The following is an 11014-nucleotide window of genomic DNA, read 5'->3' as shown; positions in this document are numbered from 1 at the left end:
AAAAAAAAATCCTTAGGCCCATCACGTTGCTTCTCTTGCTCCATGAAGTAAAAACCAACTTGTGTCGCCCTCGTGCCTTTGTCAAGGTGCACGTAGTATGCATGATGGATGGCTGCCATGCATGCAACGACTTATGATACTGCCCTTGGTTGACATAAGCATCTCATGGATGTTGAAACTTGAGAACATATGCATGTCTATTGGTGTTGTTTGACTCCCTCGAACATCGCTCAGTTAGTCCTGGCATCTTCACGCAAGGTTTGTGCATGTCTTCCGTAATCCTGATTATTTTATATGAGGATAATATTTTCGGTTGTATCCATAAAGGCCATGTCCACATCATACGGAGTCTCTCGCTGGGTGCTGAGGAGAACGGTGGATGGTGGCTGGAGCCGGCGACGCGCGAGCGCGGGGGAGAACTGAGGAAGGACACGGGGACGTTTTTTCAAATGATTCGGAAGTATCAGGACGCGTTTGCAAAATACACAGTGTACAGAGCGCATGATGAGTATTTCGGATCGGAGGGAGTAGTATATAAGAGCATCTACAGCTCGAGGTTGCAAATTTGGACCCTCAAACGCTTGCGGACACACCCGCGGACAGTGACCGAGCGTGCCACAAATTTTACAATTTACAACCACGTATCCTATTTTCAAAGCATCTGTTACATGCATGGCCATTCACGTCGATCATCATGTCTGTCTTGAGCCGACTGGGCACCGAAAATTGCTCATACTTAACATTTTCACATCTGTATTAGTCTCACCTCGCCAACTGATGAGCTAGTCGACCGGCTTAAATATCCGAGTCGTCCAGAAGGGATAAGTTTCTGACATCATTGCATCCTTTGTTAAGGATATGGACTCTTACTATGAATCTTCCATCTTTATCACATAAAAGATTCATAGTCGCGGTCTATCTCCTTCACATAGGTAACATTGGTGTCGGCTTCTTTGAATCCCTATGTGTCCATGCATCAAAACGAAATAAAAATATACTGTCATTTTAGTAGAGGTATCAACGTATATGATCGAGACAAACTTGACATTCGATGAACAATCATCAGTCAATGAAATGCAATCTAGTGTCAAATATATCTCGACGACACATGCGAGAATTGATAGACCTACACAACAACAACCAAACTTGCCGCCATCCACTGGCGCAGCTATTTAAGCCGGGCGGCGCCCGCCTCGCCCGACGATGTGGTACTAAAATATGGTTGCACCGATGAGAGATGGAGAAGTTTCGGTTGCTGCAGGTGGGAGAGGGAGGAGTTTCGGTCGCTGCAGGTGGGACCGCTACGACCTGTATCGGGGTCGGCGGGCGTTCCCGAGCGCCCCATATCCGCCTCATATCTGGGCTGGATATGAAGGGTGCCGGTCAGCCCGGGCGTCCGAGGCCTGTTTGAGGCGCCCGTCTGGGTCAGATTTTCGTGACCAAGCGGCCCGCCCGGGCATATGAGGCGGGTTTGAGAAGGCTGGTTGTAGAGACGCCCATCTCTAAGTTGAATTCACATATCCAAAAAATCAATACAACAGCAGCAAACAAGTCCTTTAACAATTTGTTTGTCTGCCTGAATAATGGATGGTATGGCGAAGATTCAGGCCCATTGCTTGCTCTGCACTAAACAATGATGCAATATCCTCCTTGTACAGTGTGGGCATTATTCAGTACAAAACGGTAGATGCAGAGCAGCCAGTTTGTATGCGGCCTCTGTGTCTATCTAGGAATTGTAAAAGAAACAAAGTTTTTAACAGCTACTCTTTGTTTACTCTCAAGTCTAAACAAAAGACAACATGGTGTAGGCTCAAGCAAGCAGCCCATCACTAGTTCTGCAATAACCAATGAAGCAAATACCTTGGCTTAGTCTAGACTAGGCATTATTAAGTTCTTTCAGAACTACGGATGCAGACAGTTTACAGTTGGTTCTCTGTGCACTATTGAGTTCAGAATTTAGAATCTGTCCATACTTAGATGCTATATTATATAATTTTTCCGTTTAATCTATTTGGGATATTAGGATAAAAAAAGTTGGGGTCACTTGGTTGTAAAATTTCCATTTGTCCATAAGTACTCCTATAACAAAAAAAAAGTATGGGGGGTCACTTTGTGGTGAAACTCATAATTGACAAGTTCTGCCATTATTCATGTTGTACAAAAAGGGGGATTTAGTTGCATAGTAATTTGTATGGTGGCTAAATAATTATCCAAGTGCTATGGTGCTATAATCTATTTGGGACAAGCATGCTGGGCCTAGGGTAGTGCCACACACTGTAAGCGACTGGCCCCCATCGGAACTCCCATGGCGACGGCTCCCCGTTGCCGCCGCTGGACATACCAGCGACGAGGTTGCCATCGGCTGCTGCGCTGCCCCGCTCACCCGCGTTCGCCGTTGGGACGCTCTCCTACGAGATCGCGCATTGCGCCTCGCTTGTAACGCCCCGGACACACCCGCCGGTGGTCGTTACTCCTGGCGGGATCTAGACTGGCCCCACAGATCAATACTAGTCTTTTCTGCGCATTTTTTTCCTCACTCGTGCACACTCGGGAGCAACTTCCCGATCGGTCACCCATCCTGAAATTACTCCAAGCTGAGCACACTTAACTTTGGAGTTCTGTCCGAATGAGCTTCCGGAAAAGAAAGAATTCCTTATTGATATGAGTAATATATCATCACTAATAAGCCAGGCTATCACATCGCCCGACGCTCTCGCCACGACCGCCAAGGACAGCATCCTCCATTCTTGCTGCCGGAGGCGGAGGAGGCGCCTCCGCGCTAGCCGCACTCGCCAAGATGTCTGCTGTGCACAGGCCTTTTCGTGCAGCGGCACGAGCCCTCCACCCAAATCTCAGTATTATTATTTTTAACCTTTCAAGATGGTAAACTCTTCTGACAATTTTTTGTATCGTGCACCAGGAGTACCCAAGAGCCAAAAGACTAGGTTTGTACAAGATAATATTCGTTTGAAGACACTCATAAGCTGCATGCGACATACATGACACAAATTATAGTGATGATTCGAGAAATATCTCTTTGTCTAAGTTTGTTATCCCCTGGAAACGCACGGCCATTCGACTAGTAGTTTTTAAGTACATAAACATTTATTTCATCATGAACATTTTTTTCTAAATTGTAAATAACATGATTTTTTTTTCTCATAAAAAGTACTTCAACATTTTACCTGCTAAATTATTATAAAATATAAAAAAATTGACAAATACATATTTTTTACTACCTGATGTTTCAAAATATATGATGAACATATTAATACATGTTGGACATTCTACAAATACACTACGATTATTTTTTAAATACGTGATGAATTTTTAAAATACATGAATTTATTTTTAAAATACAAGATGGGCATTTTTTTAACTACCAATTGATATTTTATAATTCATGTTGAACATTCAATTTTGCAAGATGAATATTTATTTATTCCATATGATGATTTTTCAATACATGATGAATTTTTTTATAACTACACAATGAATTGTTTTTCATGCCAGATACACAATTTTTAAATACGGCATGAACATTTTTAATATAAATGGCGAGCACATTTTTTAATACAGAATAAATCTTTTATATATACCGGATGACCTTTTTACAATGCACCTTGAGTATTTTAAAAATAGATGATTAACATATGAATTACATGATTAACCTTTTAGAGCTCATGATGACATTTTTAAAAGACACATTGAAATATTTTCACGTACACATTGATTTTTAACATATATGATGAACATTTTTACAAACAATGTTATATGTTTTGAAATAAACGTGAACTTTTGTAAATAAAAAATACATGTTTTATATTCACGGACATTTTTTGCGCATACGGGATTTTTTTAAAGAAATACAAGAGTATTATATCTTTTTGGTTTGATAACATTTTTGTTATACAAAAACAATTTTTGAAATAGAAATGAACATTTTTATATTCATGAATACCTTTTGAAACATATGGACATTTTAATTTTGAAACACGTGATATTTGTTGAATTTACCCCGAAAAATATAAATATGTATATATTAAAAATAAGAAAAATAAAAAAGAAGAAGATGCGGTGCTGGCGTGCTGCCACGCATTTGTAGGCGCCTGGCCCCCATCGGAACTCCCATGGAGACTTCCCCCGCCGCCGCCGCCGCCGCACACAGCCGCGACGAGCCCGTCCTCTCCCGCGCCCGCTATTGCCGCATTCTCCTGCGAGATCGCGCGCTGCTCCTCGCCCGACGCTCTCACCACGCCCGCCAAGGACGAGGCCACGTCGCCGCCGACCTCAGGAGGTCCTCCAATCTTGATGCTGGAGACGGAGGAGGCGCCTACGCGCCGGCCGCGCTCGCCACGCGAGCCCTCCCCTTGAATAAGCTGGAGATGTTATTCAGAGCTCCAGGAAATGGCAGATGCGATTGAAAGGATAACTTTTGATTTAAGCCTTGCACATACTACATACTGGTGTGATATATGAAGCCGTGTTCAAGGTTTCTATTGTACATTGTAATTGATGTAATGCACATTGATTTATACCTGAAACCTGTCATTTTATCTATCATATGAAACCATGCCCCGAATCATCTTTTTCCAACACACTAACTATTTTCTGTTTCCTGGCAGCAGATCATATTGACACTTTGCATCATTCTTTCGCATTGTCGGCCGAGACAAGGTACCCTGTTCTCTCCCCCTTCCCCTGGTTTGTTCTTCAGTTCAACAACCATTTCCGCTGAGCTGTCTGAAACCTTACATTTTGGATGTATACACGGCCAAAGATTAAAAAACTTTCACTGGTAATATCAAACTTATATGTGTTTGTAACTTTCTATGATAAAACATAATGATTTTTGTTGTCAATATCCAAAGTTGTATGCTGGACTAAAAATTGGCTTTTTATAAACACAAAACATGCCTTCGTTGGCTACAGTATGGTCTCATACAAGAAATCTTCGAGCATTACAACGCAAGTTAAAAAAGATCAATAATGGAAGTAAGATTACAATAGAAGTACAAATTACAGGAATGAATAACGGATTTAGCAGTACCACATACCCACACATTACAAGAATCAATAATGGATTATGTCTGTTTATTTAGCCCTCAAGAAGGCGACGCGGATTTGAAGGAACAGCCTCCACTTAATTATACAATACGTACCAGATGATTTGTTGGTCAACCAAAAGACAATGTGACATCTTCCAACCTTCTTCACTCGGTGATTATCTTTGGCCACTTGTCAGCGTACTTTTTGTCCAAATACTTAGGGGTGTCCTTCAAATCTTCTACCAAGAACTTTGTTATTTCATCTGCTTGATTACCAACACTGAGATGCACCTCTTGGAGGCTTTTGAGAGTCTCGATGCCGTAAATCCCTTCAAAGGCTTCGAATCGCATATCAATCCTCTCCAGTGCTAGCATTACCTCTTTTCCTGTAACTGCAAAGCTCAACCTTGGCACCATAGTTGCAAAGAAGCGAAGAAGCTTTAGACTCTTGAATCCCCCAGGTGGAATAATGATCTCCCTATCAGTAAGCTGTTTATTTTCCTCAAGGACCACTATGTCTCTATCATCCTTGGCTGCGCTGAGTGTAAAGGTGAGGGTAAACAATTTTGGTAGGTCCTGGATGAGCTGAAACGTACGAGTTTGAAGAACTGTCACAGAAAGGGTTAGCTTGTAGAGATTATTGAGATCTTTAATCCACTCTGGGGCCTTTTCCATCTTGCCAGACAGCTCCAGGCCAATGATGTATCTTGGAGGAGCGGACATAGTGTCTAACGAGTTAATAAAATCAGAGCCCTCATCATTGATTGTAAGAGTCTGCAGACCACAGCTGCAGAGGTACTCGATGGCGGAGCGTAATTGTGTGAAGGTCTGACCGCCCTCCCGTTTACTGAGCTTGTAAATGGCAAGCTTCCTTAGCCCAGTCAGCTGATGAAGGCTTGCTACAGCTGATGAGTCCTCATCGATCTCAATCCCTGACAGTATACGAAGTGCTTTCATCGGCTCCTTATTCTTCTCATGTGGTAACTTCAATGCCTTCCTTGTGTTTTTGTTCCCTCCAAGCATGCTACGGAGCTGCTTGAGCTGTCCAAAACCCTTGGGCAGCACCTCAACATTTGTCTCCCTTATGTCAAGAGTTTCTAGATACTGGAGCTTCTCAATCTTTGAGGGAATCTCAGAAACCTCTGTTCGTCGGAGGCTCAAATACTTCAGCGCAAGCATTTTACATATGTCAATTAGATGTTTATTTGTAAGACCCTTCCAACCCTCAAGGTCCAGCACTTGTATTATTCCATTGTTGAACGACTCGAAAGGGAGTCGTCGGTTCTGGCTTCCAAACACTGTCAGCGACCGCACTTGAGATAAGTTCATACCTTTTGTTGAATTCCCATGCCTAGAACCGCTGCTTTGCATAGAGAGTCGACGAACTTTGTTGCTAGGAGTTGGCATCAACCAATGGCCACCAACAACAGTAATAAAATTCTCTTCGCTTGACTTGGACACGATATATTCGAGAATCATGTCATGAACTTTAAAGGATTTCACCTTCCCATTGCTGCTGTGATCCACAGGGCGTATTATCTTCCTGCTTATGAGCTGATTGAAGTATGTTTCTGCGACTTCCTCTGCACTTAGCCCTTGCTTCTCAGCGACGAAACATTCAGATATACATCGCCGGGTCAGACGCTTCTTACTAATTTTCGAGCCCTTGGGGAATATGCTCAAGTACAATGAGCAGGTCTTGAGATCTGCAGGCAAATCAGTATAGCAATAATCAAGTATCCTTGTGACCCCCTCCAGTGTAAGGGGAGCCACGTGCTCTGGAAATAATGACTTGCAAACTTTACTCCAATGATCATTGTTTTTTGTTGGGTTGCAAGCCACAAGGCCATCCATGGTGACTATGGCCAAAGGCAGGCCCCCACAATATTTCCATATCTCCTCATTGGCCTCTTCTTTCTCCCGATCTTTGCTGCCTTGTGGATCAGAAACACGATCCTTCAGCAGATCTTTTGCATCGGCATCACTAGGAACATCAGCTGAATGCAGATGATCAGGCCCATCTCCTTCAGAGGACTCAGTATCAATAGCTTGAGATCTTGTATCCATTCTTTCGCTTTCTTTGCTGCTTGGGCATTCAGAAACACCCTGATGAAATAGACTTTTGGAGTCAGCATCACTTAGAACATTAACAGTGTGCAGATAATCAGTTCCATCTCTTTCTGAGCACGCCGCACCAACAGCTTGAAATCTTGTAGTTACTATCACTCTACTATCTTTTGTATTATCATGTGGCAACCAATTTCTAATGGTCTCCCATGTTTCTACAGACCATATATCATCAACCAAGAGGAGATACCTGCCAATAAAACGGAAACAAAATACAAGTGAGAAGAAATGTGCTAACTTACTTAAGTTCATACAAGTGAGAAAAAAATTGGGTCACACCAATGTGGTGACCATCTAGATCTGTGCCCAATTTTATGTTTATTTATTTGTTATTGATACAATACATAGTTCCTCACATATTTCTTTTTACAAAAACAAAGATGATAATTTACCTAGAAATGTTAATTTGAGCTATATCTCGTTGGTGTAACAGGCTAGACATCCATTAAAATGTTAAAGATAGGGAAACAACATGCATGGCCTATTGGTGAGGTCAATTATTACAGAAGAGAACGAGAGTGGCGGCGGGGGGTTATATTATGGTTGTTCGCCCTTTGTGCTGGGCTTTTGCTTAACATGCACACAGCCAGCGGCCCAGCGGCCGGCACCCATGCCAGCCTCCAAAAAGAACAGCCACGGACGATCAGACGACCTAGTTCAGGCCGTCGGCGTCGAGCATCTCCTTCTGCCTGGCCTCGAACAAGCTCCTCGTCTTCTCGTTCATCTTGGTCAATTCCACGCTCATGATCGCAAGGGCCACCTCCTTTTCTTTGGTTGCGGCATTGGTGGCCTCGATGTAGCTGCATCTGCCTGGCCGTGACATTGACGGCCTCAATGTCAAGCTGCCTTTGCCGGGACGCCTCCTCCATGTCGATCTTCCTCTTCTTTGCCGCCTCCTCCATCCCAAGCTTCTTCCTTTGAAGCTCTAGTATTGCTTCATTTGCTCGTCCTTACTTTGCCGTGCAAAGTCTCATACAAGGCCATGGATGACACATCACGTATGTCGTCCACCTTGGAGTTGGTCTTGCCCCTCGGCCTCTTCAACACCTCAGCATCTCCACCTCCAGCCAACATGGCCGTCTTCTTGCCTCTCTTTCTTTGAAGTTCACGGTATTGATCCTTGAACTTAGGGCAATTGTTGATGATCGTCCAACAATGCGTAAGAGTGAATGGCTTGTCATTTTTTTGACTGTGCCGGGCCTTGAATGCTTCCAAAGATTGAAATGCCTACACGACCAACAACAATTGAACATGCAAAAGAACTAGGACGAGGAGAGCATACCATGTCCCCAATGCCGAGACCACTCACGGGCCGTGCTTCAACGCTCTCAAGTGCGGCACAATACTTGTTGCATTCTTGTTGGATGAACAACTACCTCTTTTGAATCCAGGTGATGCCTCGGTCGCTCATAAATTGGTAGGGCGCAAACAACTTTCTTTCATGGAATGTTTTGTGAACTCTCGTCCAAAAAACAAGTCCCTTTTGTTGGGCACCGGTCTTCGGATCTTGACTAATATCCATCCAACATTGGCAAATCAACTTGTCCTCTTCTTATGAGTTTGAACCCGTACGAATTCTCTTCTTCTCTTTTGTGCTTCCGCTCTTTGGGTGAGCTCGTCGATGAACAATGGCTCACCCCCAATATCAATGCCTTCTTCTTCATCACCATCACCTTCGCAATAGATGTCATCATCTTCATGCCACGAGTCAGCATGGTCGTAGTCAGCATGGTCGTGGGCCTCTTCATCGGCAACGTACTGGGCTTGGCCATCCTGACTTTGGGTCTCCTTGGGATCGTAGGCACCGCCATGCCCACCCTCAAAAATGACATTCTCCATGTACTGGTTGTAGAAGGGGTCATCGACCGTTGGTGTTGGTGTTGGCATTTCGTCGAACAGGACGCGGGGCGACGGCATGGTGCCCGTAGATGGCGGCCGTGCTTGCTTTCTTTGCATCTCGACGGCCGGCCGGCCGCCACTGCTGGACCCCGACGTGACGTTGAGGTCGATGACGGCCGAGGGGCGTGGGGTGGACATCGCGATCACGCCAACGTCTGGCGACCCTGAAAACGGCTCTGGCCATCGTGACTTGGCGGGGGAAAACCGGACGACAAAGGCGTGGTCATCGACGTCAGCGAGGGGCAGTGGTAAGGCCTGGCGACCGAAGAGCCTGTGCTCGCCGGGCCGACGGCCGCTCCAGAGAAACCCTCCGGACGGCAAAGCCCAAGCATGAGGAGGGTGTGCGCTTTGTTGACGATGTCCTCCTTCTCGCCGACCTCGGCCTTGCGCCGCGCGGCTTCCACCGCATCGCGCTCGGCGGCGAACTTGGTCGCGGCGTTCTTGCCCTTGACGACCGCCCTCCGGTTCCTCCTCTTCGCCGATTATGCGTCCATCTTTGCGAGCTCCTCCGGCGTGCATTCCGACCGCGGCTTCCTCGGACCCTTGGACATCTTCTTCACCTTTCCTAGCGGTCGACGGCCTGGCCGCCGGAATTCGGCGGGGTGTCGGCCATGGACGGGGAGGGTGGTGGGCGGGACGTGGGAGGGTTTGGGGGGAAATGGCGCAAAATGGGGCGCCGGGGTGGTGCTTTGTGCCACCGACGGGCGGGCCAGGGGAGGACAAGCACGCATGTCCCGCCCGTCCACGCGATGTCCGTTTCACCCCAAAAGCGGCCCAAACTTGGGCCGGGGATGGGTCGAAAGCGGACATAAAACGGACAAAAGTCCGTTTGCACCCGCACGCTGGGCCGTCTGGTTTGTCTGTTTTGCCCCAAACGGATGCATCCGAACAGGATGGGGTCACACGCTGGAGTTGGCCTACCCCTAGCGTTGTCATGGCAACAGTGCTAGAACATCCGCGGTCGGTTACACAACAAAAATCGTCCGCTATATCCGTTGACCTTGAACTTCATTTCTCAAATCCATTCTCGCGAAACAGAATTTCGCCCCGCTTTATATATAAAGCACCAACCACAAGTACGCAGCCGGACGATACGACGATGGAGAGGAAGCCTTCAAAAAAAAGCAGAACTTCGAAAATAACGGACAACATATATCGGTCGGGACATTACCATGTCGCCAATTACACAAAACAAGAGGATCTAAGGACTATGCGACAACAACCACAAACTCCTAGTCTCCCCCGGCAACGGCCTCAAGAGGGGGAACGGCGCCTGATGTCTACTACACAACCTTCTTCTTGTAGACGTTGTTGGGCCTCCAAGTGCAGAGGTTTGTAGGACAGTATCAAATTTCCCTCAAGTGGATGACCTAAGGTTTATCAATCCGTGGGAGGCGTTGGTTGAAGATGGTATCTCTCAAACAACCCTGCAACCAAATAACAAAGAGTCTCTTGTGTCCCCAACACACCCAATACAATGGTAAATTGTATAGGTGCACTAGTTCGGCAAAGAGATGGCGATACAAGTGCAATATGTATGGTAGATATAGGTTTTTGTAATCTGAAAATATAAAAACAGCAAGGTAGCAAGTGGTAAAAGTGAGCGTAAATGGTATTGCAATGCTAGGAAACAAGGCCTGGGGTTCATACTTTCACTAGTGCAAGTTCTTTCAACAATAATAACATAATTGGATCATATAACTATCCCTCAACATGCAACAAAGAGTCACTCCAAAGTCACTAATAGCGGAGAACAAACGAAGAGATTATTGTAGGGTACGAAACCACCTCAAAATTATCCTCTCTGATCGATCTATTCAAGAGTCCGTAGTAAAATAACATGAAGTTATTCTTTCCGTTCGATATATCCTAGAGTTCGTACTAGAATAGCACCTTAAGACACAAATAAATCAAAACCCTAATTTCACCTAGATACTAGT

General features: G+C 45.3%; 1 protein-coding gene across 1 annotated transcript; it reads right to left on the bottom strand.

Moving 5' to 3' along the window:
- Positions 1-4885: 4885 nt before the first annotated feature.
- LOC125525488 (disease resistance protein PIK6-NP-like) lies at positions 4886-7442 on the bottom strand. The gene has a single exon (XM_048690486.1). It carries the CDS (start codon positions 7425-7427, stop codon positions 5214-5216), a length of 2214 nt encoding a protein of 737 aa, XP_048546443.1. The 5' UTR covers positions 7428-7442; the 3' UTR covers positions 4886-5213.
- Positions 7443-11014: the final 3572 nt, after the last annotated feature.

This window comes from Triticum urartu, chromosome 7, assembly GCF_003073215.2.
Source record: "Triticum urartu cultivar G1812 chromosome 7, Tu2.1, whole genome shotgun sequence".
Lineage (NCBI taxonomy): Eukaryota > Viridiplantae > Streptophyta > Magnoliopsida > Poales > Poaceae > Triticum > Triticum urartu.
This window is presented reverse-complemented; position numbering and strand designations above follow the sequence as displayed.

Coding starts and splice junctions, on each gene's coding strand:
- LOC125525488 (XM_048690486.1), bottom strand. CDS start 7,427: ATGAACTTAAGTAAGTTAGCACATTTCTTCTCACTTGTATTTTGTTTC.